The 22,565-nt window shown below is 41.4% G+C and overlaps 1 protein-coding gene across 4 annotated transcripts in view; it reads left to right on the plus strand.

Moving 5' to 3' along the window:
- The window catches only part of LOC109414189 (upstream stimulatory factor 1), an 87,392-nt gene extending 65,313 nt beyond the window's left edge, over positions 1-22,079 (plus strand). For all 4 annotated transcript variants that reach the window (XM_019687973.3, XM_029856630.2, XM_019687974.3 and 1 more), the window contains one exon: positions 417-22,079. In XM_019687973.3, the coding sequence (XP_019543518.1) occupies positions 417-803 (387 nt within the window). In that variant the 3' untranslated portion in view covers positions 804-22,079. The remainder of the gene's footprint in view (positions 1-416) is intronic.
- The last annotated feature ends 486 nt before the right edge of the window (positions 22,080-22,565 follow it).

A 22,565-nucleotide genomic window follows, 5' to 3' on the forward strand; every position in this document is an offset into this window, starting at 1 on the left:
CTCAAGCTCTTTTCTGTATTTTGCTGGGAGTTTTGTTCAATATATTTCTTAGAATAATCTACGGAGTTTCTGGGAAGGAATTAGAGCATTCCGCTGAAATTTTCGCTGACAAATTATGATGCATGGAATATCCGAGAAAAACTGTAGGAGAAATATCTGATGAAACTATGTAGTAATTTTTTGAAACAAAAACGATGAAAAACTCTGAGCTGATTCCATCAGAAAATTTTGAGGAAAATTTCAGGGCCAGTGATCTTATGAGAGTCTCGATTGTATACTGGAAATCAGATGAAATACTAAATCTTGATTTTACCAATGAAAGGATAAAACTTATATGTACCATATTACAGCCTGTGAAACCTCCAATAGATTTTTTTTAGTAATTTTTCCTTGCGTTTTCTATTTTCCTATTCTAGCAACAACGAGATGACAGGCGGCGGGCGAACCACAACGAAATCGAGCGAAGGCGGCGGGACAAGATCAATAACTGGATCCACGAGCTGAACAAGATCATCCCCGCGGAGCACATGAACAGCCCCTCGTCGGACCCGCAGCAGAACAAACAGAACGGTGGCCAGGGCGACAACCTCTCGAAGGGTGGCATCCTGGCGAAAGCCTGCGAATACATCACCCGGCTGAAGGACACCAGCGACAAACTAACCGAGTGCCTTGCCGAAAAAGATCAGATCCTGCTGGAGAACCTGCAGCTCAAGGAAAGCATCAACCAGCTGCTGGCGGAGAACAAGCGACTACAGTCCGAGCTGCAGTTTGCCCTGGCCACCAACGTGAAAATAGAGTCGTAGCCATCGTCGAAAAGTCATTATCATGTTATCATAGTCTAAGCGAAAAACCTCTAGGTATTTAAAGCCCGTTGAACGAGCGCGAACGAGAGACACGAGAGTGCAAGAGCGAGAAAGAGAGAACATATTACCCATATACATATGTACATATGTGGGTGTGCGAGTGTCGTGGTGTGTTACAGGAGGTCCTAACGCTGTGCGATCAGACTCCCGAAATCCGCACACACTCTCAAGAAAACGCACACATACACACACATGTGAGAGAGAGCGAGTTGAATCGGAGAGAATCAGTAATTGTAAGTATTCGTCATAATTAATTAATCAATCGATTTACCATATTATATAGTGTTATTTGTTATATTACTATTATTGCATTGAAGAAAACAAATCAAAAATAACGAAAATAGACAAAAAACTGAGAGAAACGAGACAAAGTGAGAAACACAAACACAAGAACGGAACTAATCGAAATAGAGCGAAACTATTCAAGAAACGAAACAAAAAAGCCACTCACACATTATTGAACCCGTATAATTCAGAGAAACTAGCAAACGTAAACCTACCCACAGAACATCAATAATCTAATCGTCGTTGTTCGTCATCGTCAATATACCACCAACCAACCAACCACCAATCAACCAAACCAACCAGCCACGATTATTAATGATTCAGCTTTGCATATTAGAGGCACGCCTTCCCTCGTTTGGTTCCGCCACCCGCAAACTGCGGCTCTTGTGTTCGATGGTTTCCCAACTGAGCCGCGCGCGTTGTTGACTTTGTTTCGTCGCGAAAAATTCCTGCCTAAGTTTAATATAGGTTCTTTCTTCTGCACATCGGCGCGTCTTATTTTTGCATATGCATTAGTGCACCCAACTAACAATAGATCGAGATGTGTCAATATTTGTTTCGTTCGAGCGCACCGTACTACCGCATATCGATTCTGCCTTGGGGGTTGATTCATTCATACTCCGGGTGACGGTCAAGTTTTGTGGACACTTCGTTGGGGGTATCGGTCAACGTCAGGATCGTATTTTTGGGGAGTAGAGGGGAAAGTGGTCTGATTTTTGGAGGGGGATCGGAGAGTTTGCTTAAGTTGTGGAGTAGTTTTCAAGGTTGTTGCAATTAGCTGATTTTCTTGTTACTACATTAAAAGACATCGGAGCAGACTGTGCGCGCGAGCGGCTGCGTTTTTATAACTGTCACGCATTTTCTTCGCACCACGTTGTTTTAAATATTACCGGCCGAATTGGCAAACGGCTGGTGGTGCTATGCCCTTGGCTATGCCTTCCTCAAATTTATCTCGGAAAGTGCTTGCAAGTTGATCTTCGGTGTTCAACATATTTCTCTTTGCTGACGATTTAGCGGATCACGTAGTGTTGAGTATGATAATTAGCGATTACTGTGACAGTGTGTCTTTTTGGTGGACTTGTGTTCTTATTGGATGTCCGGGAGATGCAAATGGAGTCAACAACCTCGTCTCCACAGTACTGGAATCCGTATAATTTGGTGAGTTTGTTCTTGTGTATAATGTTGGTGCCTAAACGCTGAACAAACGTATCCTTTGATCTCAACCCTTCCACTAACAACACCCATATTCCCGTGATATCAAGGCCTTAGAGGATGTAGAGGTCTCTGCATACTTTTCTTAGGTATCCAATTAATCTTTTCCATCACTGAATTGTCGCAAGGACGTGGCCGAACAGCAATCGATCGTTGGAGGATTGCGTCAATCTTGTCATGACAAATCGGAAACAATGAAGCACAAGTTGCTCGTTAAATTTCAAACTGTGTAGTTTTGAAACTGAACAGTTAAGGCTCCTCTTAACAAACACGATTTTTGTCGGCTGTTTTCCTGAGGAGTAAACATTGAAGCTTCCTCTCAAGATCACACATGGATAACACCAAGAATTGCATTGTGATCAGGGATGGGAAATGTCATAAAAATGTCATTTTGTTATTTGCTAATTTCTCAATCGGAAATGTTAAAATGCGACATCATCGATTATCCATATCTTATCAGCGTTACGGACTGGTGATGCGTACGACCAGAAATTTACACTGAAAGTGGTGTAAATAGATAAATGTCATGACATTTTTTTCATGAAATTCCGCGATATTTTCCATCCCTGGTTTTGATTTTATCAGTTGATCAATCACTCCATGATCACTCTTGAATTTACATAAGTGACCCGATTTTGTCAGCCCCTTTTAATAACACATTTTTTGCTCTCTTTAAAAACTTAAACAGTTTTTCAAACTTTTTATCCCTCTATGTTCTGCTTCTCAGATGTAGTTTGATGACAAATATTAATGAATTCGATTTTTTTTCGAATTAGTGTAATCAGTGCACAATGGGTCCAGAGCCGTGTTTACGAAGACAAAAATGTTTGTGCCTAAACCATAAGTTTTAGATACATGATGTCTTTGGGAAACTTTCTCCTTATTTTTTGACCTTTTTTCTCATTATTGTGAAATTAGGGTGGTCCCTCTAGTTTCGCTGATCCAAACATCTGCTTTTTAATAGTTTTATGTACGTTCACAAAATGTTCTACAAAGTTGTAAAAGAACTTATTTGGACCAAGTTTGCCGAAGAAACCATTATTCTATCTTTTATGGTTCCTAACTTATAATTTTTTAAAAGATTCATGTTAGGGTGATCCATGAATTTCAGTTTCCCTTAAATAACTTTTAATTGGTTCGTTTCTCGTAAATACTTTGTTCCGAGCACTTTTAGAACTATCAACGACGCATATTTTTTCCAAAGAGCTCAAAGTTCTAACTCTCAAAGTTAAAAAGATATTGGCATTTTTCTTCGAAAAATCACTTTTTTTTTTTTTAAGTCATATCTCAAAAAGGAGCAAATGGATTTTCAATCTCTCGGTTGCATTGTAAAGATCGTACTCTGTTCTATTCATGGTGAAAAAACTGCAGGTACCTTTTTTGTTTAAAACTTTTTATTAAATTTTGAACATATGATTTTTTTCATGGAAATGCAGTTGTAACTTGAAAAATCGATGAGATACAAACTTGGCGTCTTCGACAAAATTGTGAGTTTTTGGCTGCTCTAAAAGTGCCCAGAACAAAGTATTGCAAAAAAATAAACACATAAAATTATATTGAATAAAAACCGATTTTCAGATGGAAAGCGGAACAATTTCAGCAAACTCGACTAGTCTTTGTTAGATAGTGCTTCTTGAGATTTGTGCGTCTGAAGTTTTAATGCACTGTTGAAGCGGGATTTCAAGACGTTTGTCCTTAAGTTGTGGAATAGCTTTCAAGCTTGTTGCAATTGAGCTTAGGGCTGTTTGGGACAATCACAGAAATCAGCTGATTTTCTCGTTACCACACGAATAGAGATCGTAGCAGGCTGTGCGCGCGAGCGGCAGCTTTTTAAAACTGTCACGCGTTTACTTCGCTCTCCGTGTTGTTTTGAATATGTCCGGCCGAGTTGAGAATCGTCTGGTGGTACTGTGCTTTCCACAAATTTACCTCGGAAAATGCTGGCAAATTGATCTTCGTTTCGCGTACCTGACGATTCATCAGATCACGTAGTGTTGAGTATGATAATTTGTGATTGTTGTGAGAGGTTGTCTTATTCGCATCGGAGTGCCGGGATACATCTTCATTTTCGCGTGATTTCCAAATGATTTTTGGTGATATTGCCAAGGGCGTAGCCAGCTTTTAGGTGAGGGGGGGGGGGGAGGTGCAAGCACCCTTAGTAAATTTGTACCTACTAGCTTTTATAACTAAACGCAATACGAGGAAATTGAATATAATAACATTATATTCCAAAAGCATTATTTAACCCTTCAGCAGTCACGCTTTTGTATTTTTTACAACAACTACAACTGGATGACTAAGGATTTTTATTTACTCGTGCATTATTTTAGTCTGATTGTTTTTTGTTATTGTCTACAATACATTCATAAGACATTGTAGCTGAACTCTTTCTGAAATAACGAACTCTTTTGAGGACTAACCTAGAATTTCCTGGTTCCTGTATGCGTTCTATTAAAATTATCTTCCAACACTATTCGTTGGAGGAATTCCTCCAAAAATTCTTGAACTAATTAAAAAAAATCATCTGGTTATCCTGGTGAACTTTTTGGGCACACCCCTGAAAAGATGATTGATGGATTTCTGATAACTCCGAAAGAACTCCAGAATGAATTTTTGAAGAGAACTTGAGAGGAATTTCTGAAGAAACCACTTGAGGAATCCCTGGATGAACCCCTGGAGCAATTCCTACAGAAATGCCTGGTGGAAGCCCTGGAAGAATTTCTGAATGTATGTCAGGAGGAATTCATAGAGAAATTTCTGAAGTAATGTCATGAGGAAATCCTAGAAGAAATCCTAGATAAATTTCTGAAGGATTCCTTGAAGGAAATTCTGGAGGAATTCCTGGAGGAATCCGTCCGGATATTGTCCAGAAGATGGGCTAGATCTCGCCCGAAACCGGTCGACAAAAGGTGATTTTTTTAATCTTTTCTTGACGAATGTAAGAACGATAAGTGTTGTCTTGTGTCGCGTCGTGTATTGTGTGTGCCCTGGAGGAATCCATGGAGAAACTTCTGAAAAAATTCCTGGTGTAATCCCTGGAAAATCTCCTGGAGAAATTTCCAGAGAAATTTCTCTGGGAGGAATTCCTGGAAAAAATATGAAAAAAAAACCTTTGAGAAATTCTAGGAGGATTTCCTGGAAGAATCCTTGGAGGAATCTCTGGGAATATCTCTGGAGAAGCCGCGGAGAAATCCCTCGATGAACCCCTGAAGCAATTTCTGAATGAATCTCTGGAGGAATTCCTGGAGAAATGCCTGGAGGAATCCCTGAAAAATTCTTGAAAGTATTCCTGAAGAATTTTCCGGAAGAATCTTTGAAGAAAACCCTAGAGGATTTCCTAAAAGAACTACTAACATAATTTCTGAAGGATGTTCAGGAGCAATTTCTGAAGAAATTCCTGGGGTAATTCATGGAGGAATTCCTGAAGGAGTTCGTGGAGAAATTCTCTAATAAAATCCTGAAAGAAAGGGAATTGCTGGAGGAATCTCTAGAGAAATTCTTGAAAGAATTACTGGATGAATTTCTAGAGGAATCTCCTGAGGAATTCTGAGGAATTCTGGGTGATATTATTTTTCTATTTCTGAAAATAAAACCCCTTGAGAAATTCCTGTAGGAATTTCTAGCGGAATTTCTGGAGGAATTCCTGGAGAAATCCTCCAAGGAATTCCTGAAGGAATCCCTGGGGGAGTCCTTGAAGAAATTTGTGGAGAAATCCCTGGTGGAATCCCTGCAAAATTCCTGAAGGTATTCCTGGAGAATTTCCTGGAAAAATCCTTGGAGCAACTTCTGGATTTCTGAAGGAATCTTCGAAGGATTTCCTGGAGGAATCCCTGGGAAAATCCCTGGAGAAATTTGTGGAGATATCGCTGGGGGAATTCCTGAAGCAATTTCTGGATGAATCTCTGGAGTAATTCCTGGAGTAATGTCTGCAGGAATCACTGAAAAATCCCTGAAAGTATTCCTGGAGAACTTCCTGGAAGAACCTCTGAAAAAATCCCCTGAGGATTTTCTGGAAAAAATCCTAGAGAAATTGCTGACATTATTTCTGAAAAATGTCCAGCAGCAATTCCTGGAAAAATTTCTTGGGGAATTCCTGGGGTAATTCCTGGAGGAATTTCTGGAGGAGTTCCTGGAGAAATTCCTGGAAAAAATCTTGAGGAACGGCTGTAAAAACGGCTGCAGGAATCTCTAGAGGAATTCATGAAAGAATTACTGGATGAATTACTAGAGAATGTCCAGATAAATTCTGGAGATTTATATTTCTATTATTTTACTATTTCTGAAAAAATCCTTTGAAATGATCCTGGAGGAATTCCTAGAGATATCCTCGAATGAATGCCTGGAGGAATCCCTGGGGGAATCCCTGTGAAATTTGTGAAGAAATCCCTGGAGGAATCTCTGGAGGAATTCATGAAGGAATCCCTGAAAAATTTCCGAAGGTATTCCTAGAGAATTACCTGGAAGAATTTCTGAAGAAATCCCTAGACAATTTGCCTGAAAAATCCATGGAGGATTTCCTGGAGGAATCCCAGGGAAAATCGCTGGAGGAATTCGTGGAGAAATCCCTGGAGGAATCCCTGAAGCAATTCATGAAGGAATCTCAGGAGAAATTCCTGGAGAAATGCCTGGAGGGAATCCCTGCGAAATTCTTCAGAGTATTCCTGGAGAATTTCCTGGAAGAATTTCTGAAAAATCCCCAGAAGTTTTTCTTAAAAAATTTCTGGAGAAATTGCTGAAGGATGTCTAGGAGCAATTCTTGGATCAATTCCTAGAGAAATTGCTTAAGGAATTCCTGGAGAATTTCCTGGAGGAATTCCTGGAGAAATTCCTGGATAAAATCCTGGAGGAATAACTGGAGGTTTTTCTTTGGGAATTGCTGGAGGAATCCTTGAAGGAACTTCTGGAGGATTTCTTGCAACAATTACTGGACGAAATTCTGGGAGAATCTCTAGAGAAACTCTGGGAGAAATTTCTGAAAAAAAAAATCCCGTGAGAAATTCCTGGAGGAATTTCTAGAGAAATTTCTGGAGGAATTCATGGAGAAATCCTCGAAGGAATTCCTGAAGGAATCCCGGGGGAATCCTTGGAGGAATCCGTGGAGTGATTCGTGGAGAAATCCCAGGAAAAATCCCTGAAGAAGTTCATGGAGCCATTTTTAGGGGAGGAATCCCTGCAGCCACTCCTGGAGGAAAATCTGGAAGAATTCCTGGAAAAAATCTATGTAGAAGGTTTTCCTAGAGAAAATTCTGGAAGAATTTCTGAAGGAATCCCTGAAGGATTTCTTGGAGAAATTCCTGGAGGAATTGCTGACATAATTTATGGTGGAATTCCTTGGAATTCCTGAATAAATCCCATGAGGATTCCCGGACGAAATCCCATGAGGAATTCCTTAGGAAATCCTGGGAAAGCAATGCGTAGTGTGGCTAGCATAAGTTGAAACCGTTTTTGGATTAAGTACGGAGTCAAGAATCTGACTATATGGAAGCATTTCGTCTTCGGCAAAGATGATCAGGACATCAAGAGCTAACCAATGATGAATCAGTTGATTCTAGGTATATCCGCTAGGTGGCGCTGCTAGTGTGTCGTAGAAATTTTAAACATCTGTATTTTCTTGATCCACCTTAAGTTTATTCAGAGAAATTGTGTTTAAATCGGTGTAGAATTAACTTTATGTTAAAATACACATTGATAAAAAGGTACATTTCAAAGCTACGTAATTTTTAGCTAATTTGCATATACATAGTTCAGTTTTAAATTTCTTCAAAAATATTATCTATTATAATTTACATGTGCATTCGAAAACGGGCTTTATTTATAGCAACAACTTAAATAGTAGAAGACCATATTTATCTAAAATTCTTTCGGAGGAACTGAATGCATTTTTCCTCGTGAATCTGAATTCTGAACCATTGTACAATGTACACGCGAAAAAATCCGTTATGATAAACGTGAACAAACAAATGCAAATATGAGAACAAGCAAATATACACCGTGAACTGGAACTAGTTCCAGCTGTCAAGTTCACGTATATCGGAACGGATTTTTTTGCGTGTCATATATTTCTGTAACACTTTCCGTGTTATTCTATCCTTAGTTAGAGTCCGCTTTCTCATTGACCGGAATTTGTTAATGAGAAGGCACTCATACTATTACTACTATTATAGCAATGTTGGTAGAGCTCAGCGAGTAACATGTAAAAATGTGCAAGCCAAGACAATTCCACTGGATAATTTTCACATTTCAATTCAGCCTGCCAAATTGAAAATAACGCGGGACGGAAACAATGAAGCACGGGTTGCTCGCTTAATTTCAAACTGTGTAGTTCTGAAAGTGAACAGTGAAGACTCCTCTTAAAAACACGAATTTTGTCGACTGTAGCAGTTTTTCTGAGGAGTAAACATTGAAGCATCCTCTCGAATTTTCAAGATCACAAATGGGAAATACCAAGCATTGCGTTGTGATTTCATCAGTTGATCAATCACTCATGATTTTGAATTTATTTTTTCCCATTGTATGTACGAAGTAAGCGTTACACATTTTCACAGGAACAGGATAAGACTTAATTTAAATACTATGACAATATCAAGCTTAAGATTAGGCTTTGTCCGAGTGATAGTGTAATACCAGGATGTTGACGAAACGAAAAAGGGTGTGAACGGTGGCCTCGGCTCAACAATGATCCACCCTAGAACCCGCAAAGCCCTGCTTATCACATCGTCACTTCAGGCGAAAAAATGTCGTTGAAAAATATAGCTTCTGCTAAACAAATTAAAACCAATGTAGCCGTAAGTAAACGCAGTTACTCACGCTGCAAGATAAATTATAGCCAGCATGACACGGTTATGATTGTAAATTAGATCTCGCGCAAACAAACCACCTCACGCGCACATATCGCACGTATCGCGCCTTGACAACTGAGGTCACTCGACACAGCGCCTAAAGCAAGCATCGTCGCTTTAGAGATGGAATGCTCCAAAGATCCAATTCAAATATTGATCCAAATCTCGGGCATTCTTCGATTTCCAGTACCAATAATGGCACTTATGAACTTTCAGCGCAACAACTATTTGCGTGTTTCCATGGGCAATCTACATACAATCCAATTCAACTTAGGAGGCTGTGACGACGACGACGACGTGTTACTATCACCCGCTCGACATAGCTTGAGGATAAATCAATTATCACCGTTTCAAAATAATCGCAAACGACCACAAACATCGTGCGAAGTTGCTTCTCTGTATTATCGTTGGAGACGGGAGTGCGATAGCTACAGAGTATTGGAAAATTGTCCGTACGGTTACATCAACTATCCTATATGCTTCCATATCGCATCATATGTTCCACACCAACAATAACAAACCCTAGTGGGCTCGAAACAGGCACCATACGTCATGATTTCGAGAAAAACATATACATACACCATGAGAAGGGCCATGAAATTATAACGCGATGTCATCGTTTTCGATTTTTTGTTGTGGAAAAGCGGCTTGTTGGGCCTGGAATCATGAATTATGTTCATGAATACATAGCCATACGTCATGAATCCAGTATCTGTCATTAATGATTAAAATTTCTATTGTCTAAGAGTGCCATGTTGGGTTTGCGGATTGCCCGGTATGTTTTGACTAAGATGGAAGTAAGCAAGTTTGAGCAACACTTGGAGTGCCCCACTGTATTTGTTTTGATTCATGATTTGCGGTATCTCAGTCAAGTAATTATATTTATGAAAACGTGAATAGTTTTGTTGCAACGCTTTCGACAGCAAGTTTGACAATCGTGATGTTTTTTTCAATGATCATGATCATGATCACATAAATTCGTGTCATGATAACATGAATTCGAGTCATGATAACATGAATTATATTACGCATCCCAGATGTTATGTCCCGTTTGAGCAACTTCTCAACATACTGTAGTTTCCAACTACATATTTGCCCACAAACACAGCAAACACAATCACCGAAGCTATGTGTGCGCGTCTGGAAGTGAAATCGATCACGACCTAGCTCTCAGCATAGTATGCGCAGAAGTTTAGAGCAGTAGGCAAAATAATAGCGATCGCACTAGCACCTCCTCCTCCTGGCCTGGGCGGAAGCCGTATAGCCAAATATCATCACCGGCCGGGGCCACGTCAAACGCGGGCTTCACTGTTGTCTGTCCCAATCCTAAGTGATACTGTACACATGTCATTTTTTTTGTATTGCCCCATGGGCCTCTGACTCGCGGCAGCTCGTCAAGATTAACCGTCCTCCTAAACCGGGCGCGCATTGTGTTATCATCATGATAATTGAAGCTGAATATACCCGCCTTCACTGCTTGCTCGCTCGCTTAGCCCCACCGCCAAAACTAGACGCAGTAGGCGGATGGAAGGAGACCCCTCTGGGCCTACTCCGATTTGATGCTTGCCTAGTGCTGCTCACGGATGACAACGCGGGCGCGGCGGACACCCGAAGGAGAACTGGATTAATTTTTCAACAAAACGTTTATTTGGAGATGCTGATGCTGACGAGAGGAGACGACAGCAATGACATTGCCATTACGGGTGGTGACGACGAAAACGACGTGGCGTGACATGGTCGAAATCGACCAGCAGAGAGTGGTAACCGAGCTAGAACGACATCGAGATTTTAAAAGCTTGCTAGGATTGGGAAACTTCCATGAAGCTTGGGTTGTAGCATGGCATCCTTTGATCATCACAAGATTATCTCAGAATGTGTAAGAAGCACATATTCCCCATTTCTCAAAATTCTTTAATCTCTTGAGGTATTTTTGTTTACCCTTTGAAAACTTTTTCGGTACTTTCTCTAAAATTGATACGATCCATTTGGAATATTTTTGGTAATTCATTCGAAAAATTTCCATGCAGTTCTTTTGCAAACGTCTTTGGTCTTTGCAAAATTTGGATTGTGGCATAGCACTCTTTGATCATATTAGGACGATGACGTTTTGGACGGTGCTACGCCATCTTCAGCGAATGAAAAAGAGTTCGTTCTCCGAGGTTTTTTTCTTAATAATGAGAAATCGCATTTCTGTATTTTTCTGCTAGCAGTAGGTAGGGTATCGCGCTACTTGGGCGGTGATTTTCTTCGTCTGTTATTTTCGTCTGTTTTCCACTGTAACTCGGTCAATTTTGAACCGATTGACTTGAAATTTTGTACACGGGTAGATACTATACCTATCTCACCGCATTCCAAGAATTGTGTGAATTGGTTCAAGATTGACTGAGTTATAGTGGAAAACAGACGAATATAGAAGCCACCGCCCAAGTAGCGCGATTCCCTACCTGGAAACGCATACGAGAGAGTCTAACCCGGTTCCGCGTTTTGCCGCATGAATTGTGACATGCCGAACCGCAAAACGGTTGGTGTCCCTAGGCCATTCGGTAGTTTTTCCATAAAAAAAGTGTTTATTAATAAGTTTGGCTCGTGTTTTACGGGATTTTTTCGCGTATTCGTTTATTACGTTCACACTATCAGTGATTTGAGAGTGGTTCCACCAGAATCTAACACACTCATCATTTCGTGAGTGAGGAAAGTTTAGTATGTTCCAATGATGACTGACTGCTGTTAACATAGTAAGCATTGAATCTGTAACCCTTCAACAAATCATTCTTTGTTAGTATAGGGCACTGCACTGTTTTGATTTTGTATGAGATTTTGACGTTTCTTGGCCTTGTTGTTAACAAAATTTCTATAAGAGTGAAACAGAAGGAGATAATTCCATGCAGTGCCCTATGATCCGGCGCTTTTCATTCTATCAGGTTATGGGCCCAGGATAGCTCTTACCGACTGGTGTAGCCTAGTAACCGTCCAAACAACAAGCCGAAAAGTGAAAATTAATGTTTGACCAGCGTGTTCTGTTCAGCAGTGCGTCTCATCAACCCCTGGAGAAGCTGAAGGGCTGTGACGACTACTCAGCGTGGGCGTTCGGAATGCGGATGGCGAAGATCATGGAGACGAGCTGTGAATTCCCCGGACGACGTGCAGATCAGCGAGGATGTGTCGGACCGTGCTTTGGCGATAATTTATCTCAGTATTGAGAGGTATAACTATAGCCTCGTTCAAAATGTCCGAACATCCAAACAAGTTTGGCACAGCCTTCGGACCGCTTTCCAGGACGACCTAGATGCTGATGTGGAAGTGAGTGCTGTGGCACCTTAACGTGGACAGCGTGAATCGATTACCTGGCATGGGCACCCTGTGTCCCTTGCATGGAGGCGATGCATCAGAGGTTACCGTTCAAATCCGGTGGTACGGAAACAGCGATCTTCTCGAGATCGTGCATTCGGACGTGTGTGAAGCCAACCTCCAAGCCTTCCCTTGGGGGTGAACAAGTGTTTCCTCACCTTTATTGATGATGCGAGCAGGATGACCTTCATCTATTTTCAGAAGGCCAAGAAGGAGTAGTTCTAGGCCTACTCTGAAACCCAGACTGGGAAGAAGCTGAAGTGTCTGCGAACCGACAACGGTGGCGAATATACCGGTAAGCAATTCGAGGATTTTCTCAAGTCGAATGGTTTTCATCACGAAACGACCGTGCCTCACAATCCGAAGCAAAATTGGTTGGCTCAGCGCATGAACCGGACAATTCAGTAGCGAGCTAGAAGTCTGCTGTTTGACGGCAAGTTGGACAAACGATTTGGGGCGGAAGCGATAGCCGTTCACTTAATCAATCGGTCACCGACGAAAGGTAACTCCGTCACCCCTTTCGAGAAGATTGCGGTATGGAAAGCGGATCTTTCCAGTCTACGAGTCTTCGAGTCCAGACAGAGCCGTGTGTCCTGATCGGCTATTCGGAGTGCTCCAAGGCTCCTCTCGCATTATTCTCAGTATCCTACGATGAGGCGCAGCGGGAGGGAACTTGAACAGTACTGCGCACCCGTCACACTCGAAGGAAGTAGCTGTTGGAGTGCAACACACAACTGGGAACAGCATTAAGCCAGGACGACTGGGACCGATGGATTGAGGCAATAGGGGCAGAATTCGATGCGTTTAGCGCGAACAAGACGTGGTGTCTGGTGGAACCGCCGAAGGTACGGAAAGCTCCGGATAACAAGTGGATCTTCAAGGTCAAAGTCAATTCGGACGGCACCATCGAACGTTACTAGGCAAGACTTGTGATAAAAGGATTCTCGCAAGTGAAAGGAGTGGACTACAGCGAGACGTATTCTCCCGTTGTCCGCTGCGCCACATCTCTACCGCTGGTCATTCTACTGAACCTCTTCGTGTACCAGGTGGACGCTATCACGGCATTCTTCCAAGGTGATCTGACTAGATATACAAGGAGTATGGAACATCAAACTGGACCAGAAGCTCAAGCGGATGGGGCTGAAGCGCACGTGTCGTACGTTCGTGTATTACAAGATGAAAAGTGGCAAGATCATCAACCTTTCTACGTTGACGACTTTCTTTTGTACTCCAACGATCATGGTTTGATCGACGATGTGAAGCAGAAGTTGTGAGATGAATGATGAAGGACCTAGGCCAAACCAAGCAGATTCTGGGTTTGCGTGTTACCAAAACAGAAAAAAAAATTGTGTACATATTTTGAGTTTGGATTTATATTTACCATAGTATCCTACGCAAAGTATCAAAACACTTCACTCTCTACCTACCGACTATAACTCATTGCACAGAGTCGCAAAGGAGATTCCACTCAGAACAGAGTACGTAATCCAATAATTTATGGAAGAAAAATTTGATCACTCACGCCTCGCAGCCTGCGGCGCTGGCACTTCCTCCACTCTTTCCCGGATACGTTCATCAAAGCAGGCCAGATAACGGCCTTGATAGAGATGTCGTGCCGGCGCGGAGCATGATTTATATTTACAGTGTCGCGCAGTTTGATTGGATTGGAATCCGTTCACGACCAAGACACGCCGCCTGCCGTGCAAGGCTATGGGTACTGCCTAGTGGAAGACGGCAGCACCGGTTATCAGGCATCCGCTCGAATTACGTCTAATTCATATGACCGGCGTGACGTTCGTCACTTGGCTATCAAAGAACACCTACCTACCTACCTACGTCCTAGGCAATACCTGCGCGGTTGTTTCCACGATGACTAACCGAACCGAGGGCACGTGACAATGAGCGCGTGAGATACGACACTTGTCAGGTGTATTTCTTTTTTTTCGGGGTGGAAGCTCTCTAAGCTATTGTTTCGGTGTGACGCCACTTTACAACGGTGTAAATCTTCCGCGCTGAAACACGCTTAGAGAACATCCCAAGAAAGCCCTGCGCGTAATCATAGCAGGCACCGGGAAGTGTATTTTTATGCTGGAAGAATGCGCCCGCTTTATCTTATCAAAGCAAGCGGACATTGATTGGGTGTGCTGGAGGGAAGAGGGGTGGTCGGATTGCCGAATGAAAACAAACATACCCCGACCGAGCGAACCACGAGATTTTGACGTCGTCCTATCTGTGGCAGAGGAATTAGTCGCGGGCGCGGCGGGTCAGCAACAAGAAGTTACTTGCGACCGGTGCTGAAAAAGGCATTTCGACATATCTAAATACGACCGCATCCAGCTTATTTTAGAGGCTCAACCTGAGAATATGGTATATGAAAAACTGAATATGGTATATGAAAAACCAGTTCTGCAAGGAAGTCACGGAAAACCGCTCTTTATTGAATATTTAGGGTAAAAGTCACGGACTACCTTCGAAAAATGCCAATTGATATTCACCATGAATATCATTGGCATTTTTCGAAGGTTGTCCGTGACATTTATCTTAAATATTCGAAAAAGATCCATTTTTCCGCGACTTTCTTGTAGAACCCGTCTAGCCCCACAAGTTTTTCATATACCATATTTTAAGGTTGAGCTTCTAAAATAAGCTGAATGTGGTTGAATTGAGATATGTAAAAATGACATTTTCAGCACTGCTTGCGACATTGCTAGTCCACAATCGGATGTACAATGTGACAATTTGTCACTACAAGTGGACATTCTGTCATTTGCAGCAGAGCAATCGTTCAGCAAAAATGGTTGTTTATCTTTTCCATACATTTTTGACAATTACTGAAATTCTTAAGAGTCGATTACCGAAACTACCGAAATAGTTCTGCTGTTCAAACTCTGGGGTTTTAGAAGTTATTGTCTGCGTCCTCATTAAGCCTGATCGGATTCAAGAAATTTTCTCGAAGTATGAGCATCCTAACAGTTATCGGCTAAAGGGAGGAATATTAGTGTGCAGCCAATCGTAAAACCGTTATCACCTCTGACTCCAGGTAGTGCTTCTTGATTCGCACGTATATTACAGCACCGCATCGCCTACTTCGCTGCGGCCGGCGCCGACTTAAATGTCACACTGTGTAAATATTTTTATCCCATAGCAGTTGGCTGGTTTGGATATTGCAATCAACAACAGCCAGAAAGCATGAAAGGCTGTGGGTTTGCTTGCGCTGCTCATGGGAGACGAGTCGTTGGCAGCTGAAGTGTGTTTACTAACAAACACCCACCGCACACCATACTCATTCACTCTCGATATCAACGAAGTGAAGTACCGCCGGCTGACTGACCGGCACGGCACGATGATACCCTTCTACCAACAATTAAAAGTTGAATTGTAAATTTTTCGCAACGCGCATCTTAATCGCTTCATTGACTATCATCGGTGGAGATGGTGGCCAAGGAGTCACGTTTTTCCCGCCTCTCTCTCTCCGGGTATAATTCGGACACTTCGAAAAGAAGTGATAAAACCGACGACGAGGATTCCTAGAAACTACTGCGAGCCGCTTCTTCAAGAAATAAGAATCGGCAGCCGCCGGCATAACCGTTAATTGCTTGTAAATTGTAACAATTGATTGTATAGAAGAGACCTAATCCAGTCGATTGAAGTCGATTGGTAATTGACTACAACAACCGAAAGGGAGGGCGGCGGCATCCAAGTAGGCTTACTGCTGGTTGTTGGTGTGTAGTAAACATGATCATCGTAGTTGGCTTTGGATTGAAGTATGTATTTGAAGTAGTTTTTCTAACGTTGGGCAGCAGCAGCGGGGATACCCGCAGTTCGATTGCTGTGAGTTCCCAGATGACAAGGGGGAATTGGTTTTGAATACTCGTCGTGCAAAGTAGGCTTACTGCACGTGAGTGGGAAAACTAGACGGTTTATTCAAAAGAGGTGATTTTAGTATTTGTTCATTGTCTGAGAGGCGTAACAGTAGCACTAAGCACTAGCGAGTGCAGGATTTTGTGTTGCCTTTTTTGCCCGTTACCAAAGCACAGAGATTTTGGGCAAATCACTGGCTCTCATACCAGATTGACTCAATCCTCTAACAATCGAGACCAGGACACGTTCTTCCGACCTGGGTTCCTGATTTTCACTTTGCATCTTTATTCGCATTGGAAGCCATGCGGTATTCATCACCATTTTTTTCATTCGCTTCCGATACTAATTGCGAACGAACAGCAACGAACAACAATGCCAAACGGATGGGGCATCGCATCACACTTGCGATGAGGTTGAGTGATTAATTCAGGACAACCCGTTTGCTGCATTTTTCTCGACTCACCTCAGCAAAGATGAGTGAGTATGTTGTGAGAGTGAGTTATGTGAGTGAGAGGTCTACATGAAAATCTACATTTAAAATCTAGAGGATTTCCTGAATGAATTCACAACGTATACAAAACTCTGTAGAACAAGCTGTAGAATGAAGAGTTCAAAATTGCTAGCGGATTGTTATTGCTTTCAGAAATACTAGAAAATATTGGAAGAATTTCTAGCATTCCGAAGGTTAGACTTAGCCTCATTTCTTTAAAAAAAAAAGAAGACAATTCACACGGTCTTCAGCCAGAGGCTGCACAGACTGAACACAATTACTTACACAAGACAACGGATAACACACAGAACACCCAGTGGCTCAGTGATAAATTTTTCGCTTGACGAACATTTTCCATCGACTGGAGCGGGAATCGTCCCCACACTCGATACACCTAGACGACTGCCGCCGCTAACCGCACGGCCACGAAGCCCGCAACGAAATATGGTTGAGTTTTCTAGAGATTTTCTGCCTCAGTAGAGAATGAAATTTATGGCTGGATTCCTGACAAAACTTAGCTTCACATTCGTTAGAGATCATCAAGGATCATCAAGGATTTTTGCATAATTATATTCAATAGTTTTTCATGCGTTAATTCCCAAAAATCATGAAACTCTTCCAGAAATGACTAGAATTACGCTTGAAAGCAGTTTTCGCAGCGATCAAGCTGTTTTCTGGACGATTTTCTCACGAAATTTGGGCTTTGAATTGCTTTGGAAATTCCTTCAGCAATTTCTGTGAAAGCTTTGCAAAAAGCTATAGTCCGGGAGTTAGAAGGTGATAGCTCTATTGCAGATTCAGAGACCCATTTCAGAATGGCTGGAGAGACACGTCCATTCAGAAGACACTTTCACTTGCAATAAGCCCCGCATGTGTACATTACCGTTATCATTTGGATAATGATAATGCAAACACACTTCCTGATTTAAAAAAATCTTCGAAACTGGCGCGTATTTAGTTAATTTTGATGTAGGAATAGTAATCAGAACATTCTCACCGGAATCCATCCAAGGTAGCGCTGCCATCACCATGGGAACGTCTTCAATGCGCAGTCAGGTTTTCTCCTCATCTCGCCACCGTTGCGCATGCACCGTGACATGCAGTCAGTCATCATTTGAACACACGTCACTTTAGATCCCACGCAATTATGAATGTTAAATCACACGGGATGATTCTGTAATCACTCGCGAATCACTGATGGCATGGTGTTCTACGTGAAAACGCGAAGTATGCGGCACATTCCTACACTTCCGAAGTGAATGTCAGCACCGTTTGCGAACCCGAACTACTTTAGCAGCAGCATTCAAACACACATACAATTTTTGAAACATCTCGCTATTGCCCGATTCGTATTGAAATTATTAAATTTTGCGAAATCAATCAATCCATTTCTATCTAATAAAAAATCACCGAACAAGCACTCTTTCACGCGCTGAAGCTATCCGGATGGCGTAGCACCGGCCAAACCCTCAGCAGAATCACAAAAAATTGGCGAAAGCGAAAGAAACGTGACGAGCAAAACAAAACACGTCTGCACGCGGCTACGCCTACTGCGCTTCTCAACTTTTTTTGGATGCTGCATATTTGCTGCAAAACTTTTTTGAGATTTTATACGTAAGCCCGGTTTCGAGTTCAACAGGAATCGCTCAAGAAACTTCTTGAGCGATTCCTGGCAGGAGCTTTCTACGTTGACTGCCATTTGAACTATCATTTCTTCGCAACTGCGTACTGCGATCGAAGAAAAAACGGTTTCTTGAGTGATTCATGCAAGAAATTTCCCATGCATCAAGATAGGCTAAGAAATTCCTTTTGATCTTTATGATGAACAGTGTGCTTATATTCATTAAAAGGTGCTGATCATAAGTAGCTATTAACAAAATTTTAGGGTATAATAAATTGTTACAGAACAAACAAGCGTTCGTCATTCTTATATCTTTTAGCAAATGCACGTTTGGTGAAATGATTCAATGACTTGACACCGTTTAACCCCAATTAGATGTACGGTTATCAGTGTTGTAATGAAGCAATTTCGGGCGGTTCTTATGTGACTCATCAGGTTTTCAAATATGGGAAGCCTCATCAAAACCTATAGTTGAAGCCCCGTTCCAAAGGCCACATCATAATCCACAGAAACAGTCATCAATGGATGGCGACCGAACCGAACTGTGTAATTTCGAAGCCACGCACAAACCTACAAACTCCGATCGTTATTGCACCCCGGCGCAAAAATTCAGATTGCCATTCAATTACACACATTAAATGTAGATTACTCACTGATAGCAATTTTCCGTTTTCGTTGCCATGATAATGACATCGGTACGGTGGTGTACGATGTGGTAACCTATGACTGACAAAAGCCTACTGCGTCGATGAGCCCGGCCTGGCAATCGGCATGACACAGCTTCGTGTATTGTGCATTCGGGAGGAAAATACGTGAACCGCTGCCAAGTTCTCCAATTTTTCCTTGTCACGAGGCCCGGACCGATATCCAGAATGTCTTCCCAAACGGTTGATCGGCTAATTTACTGTTGTTGTCGTTCTCAGTTCTCGTGCAGGGCACGAGATTCACGTGCGCACATGAAAATCGCGTTTTTGCCATTAGGGTGCTGCGGTGCATGTGTTTCGCGTCACCACACTGCGCTGCGCTGCGCCATGGTGGGACAGGAGATGATTGATTTATTGAGGGAAAATGGCAGCAGAGAGCAACGCTACACCGGACATGGATATTCATTAGTGGCGACGAGGCTGGGGCGCACATAGAAATTGCACAATAGATCGCGCAGCAGAGGCAGCGATCACAACAACAACAACAGCACGATAGTTATGTTTCATTATCGATGAGGAATGAGCGACATGCGAGTCATGCGGATTCTGCAACTTGCATTATTTACCTTGCCACGTAGCAGCAGTTAGGCGTAGTAGTAGGCGGTGACGGCAGCGCGGTTTGACAGACGTTGAGGACGGGGTAAATTTCTGGGAAGTTGTTAGCTTGAAGGTTGCTGCGCTTGGAGAAGCGCTTTGTTGACATTTGATCGGACTTTAATTGACGGAGGAAAAGACAGTTCGGGGAGCTCATGTTGAGTGGATTAATGTGAAACGAATTATTGCAGGGCCTTCTGTGATAGGGCGTTTTGAAAAATGCTATTCAGGTGATCACAGAGCTGTTTATCTAGCACTTAGCTGCTTAGCAATCCTGCGGGAAAGAATGATCTGACAGCTCACTTGGATCGATCGATAGTATAGATTGATATCACTCATTATTGATCGTATTGATCATTTGTCGCGGTACCATGGTTTGGAAGTGTCAATTTCTTGATTTTTGAATTCAAAATAGCCATCTATGCTCATTTTTTTCCGAAGGCAGTGTTTAGTCAGGGTTGTCATTTTATAGCCAGTGAAAACTACTCCATAACTTAACACTCAAACACTTATATTAGCGTAAATTAACTGGATTTGAACCGATAAAATTGGAAGTGACATATCTGCCGACTCATTTTGAAGAGAATTCTACGGGTGTTACTCATTTACGAATAACGAAGATATTATACTGAACGATATGGCCTGTTTCGCACACCGTGATGTGAATAAAAGTTCATCTTACCAATAATCACAGAGAGAAAAAGATTACAAACGAAATATGTATATTATCCAGTTGCAACGATTTTGAGGAAAGAAGAAATCCCAAAGATAAGGAAACGTCATGTTCTTAAGGTTGTATAAAATCCATTATTGTTTTGTTAAATTTGAACATCGAATTTTATTTGATTTCTGTGTCGTTGAATTGTGAGGTAGAATGTCCCCTGCAGTCATTCGTGCTCAAACTATTATTATTTTCTGGTTTGTTTTACGTTCAGCTCATACGACTACGCGTATTTTGGTTGTACAGTTTTAGTAAAGTCTCGTTTTGTTTGTGCTACGCATCTTGTTGTTGAATATAGTTATAATACAAATAGACTTAGAATATATGAAGGTAATTGATGAAAACCAGAAAAGATTTTAGAAAAGACTAAAGAGAAAAATACCTAACTATATATATGCGGATAAATGCAATAATAGTGTTATTATTTTATTAAACTATTAACTATTAATCGTAAGTATTTTACTGATATATATGAGTATATATATAAAGTATTGGTCTATGTACAAAAGTTGTGAAGCATTACAGAAGGAGTGCGAGTTACTATTTGCAATAAAACAAATTAAGGATCGTTGCTACAACCATACAAATCAAAACAAGAGTGAAGTTTAAAAAGAAATACACTTACTTAACAAAACAATGAAAGCAAATAAACAAAAAGCAACATCTAATGAAAAAAATGCATATTACTAATAAAATCTAAAGTAAAGGAATCAGATACAATAATTAACTTATAGTTATCAATTGAACTTTTCAAAAGGTTATTAAATTATTGCTATTACATGAAATATACTTAAAAGAATGCAAGAACAAATGTATTAATATTTAACATACGATCAGAAACATAAACATATTGAAGCAGTCACTTTACAAAAGACAACAAAAAAGACAAAAGCAAATATACACAAAAATCAAAACTCATGTTACGAATCGATGTTGTTTAATGAATCCACATTTCCTTGAAATTGCCAATAAAGCTGAATGGTTAGTACATGATCTTTGATTCCGTTACTTACCCAACGCAGAACGTCGTATTATTATAGGTGTGTTTCATCAGCTAGTAGCGAAATACAAACGAAGAGGAAAATACCCATACTGTATAAGTTTGAATAAGTCTCACGTTCACAAAACCCATTTACATATTCACATACCGTAATCGAGAAAAGCTATGCACGTTTCTGCGGAAAAAAAAAGATAAAACCCAACAAACAGGATAAATTTAAAACCTAAACGCAAAACTAACGGTTAACGAGAAAAACTCAAAAGAAAAGTGAAAACGAAAGACGGAAAATAGTCGCGTTAAAACATTTACAAAACCACATACACACAAACTTCAAATGCATCAGTTAAAAACGAAGCACTTACACAAAAACACACACACCCACATAACTTGATTGAGCAAATAGACCATTTAGTTGGCTGAGAGACTGCCGCCGGCACCCCGGGCAGAACAAATGTGAACAAAACCCATGAAACATATATAGGAACATATTGTGAGAGAAAAAATGCAGAATAAAGAAAAAACAAGTTGAAACGATGAAAAAGCGAGTATGGTACCCTTATTTTGCGATCCGAAACGTACTTTGTGTTGCTACCCCGGCTGACGTCAATTACCAGTTCCAGATCGCGGGATAGCAACACCGATCAACTGCGATCGAGCCCGATCTCGATTAATGTATTCCACCCGCCGTCGATCTGTTAGGTACTGAATGTTTTCCGCCCAATATTTTGCACGTGATTTTCGATTGAATGGCGATGAAAATATTATTCTCCCCCAAAAAGGATGACAAGTGTTTTGGCAAATAGCAAATCAGCCAGGTACTCGAAATGGTACAGATGGGCCACCAAGGATGTTCATTTTTGTTTGCACCTCATCAGGTAGGTAAGTACCTAGTGTTTGACGACGACGACGACGCGCCAGTAAAGTGTTCCATTAGGGCGCAGGAGATAATTGAAGGGGTAAGCAGTTCTTGGTGTGGTTCTGACTCAATCGGTAGAGGTGTTCTACAAAGCAATGTCATGTTCGTTCA

Source organism: Aedes albopictus, unplaced genomic scaffold (assembly GCF_035046485.1).
Source record: "Aedes albopictus strain Foshan unplaced genomic scaffold, AalbF5 HiC_scaffold_9, whole genome shotgun sequence".
Taxonomy (NCBI): Eukaryota; Metazoa; Arthropoda; class Insecta; order Diptera; family Culicidae; genus Aedes; species Aedes albopictus.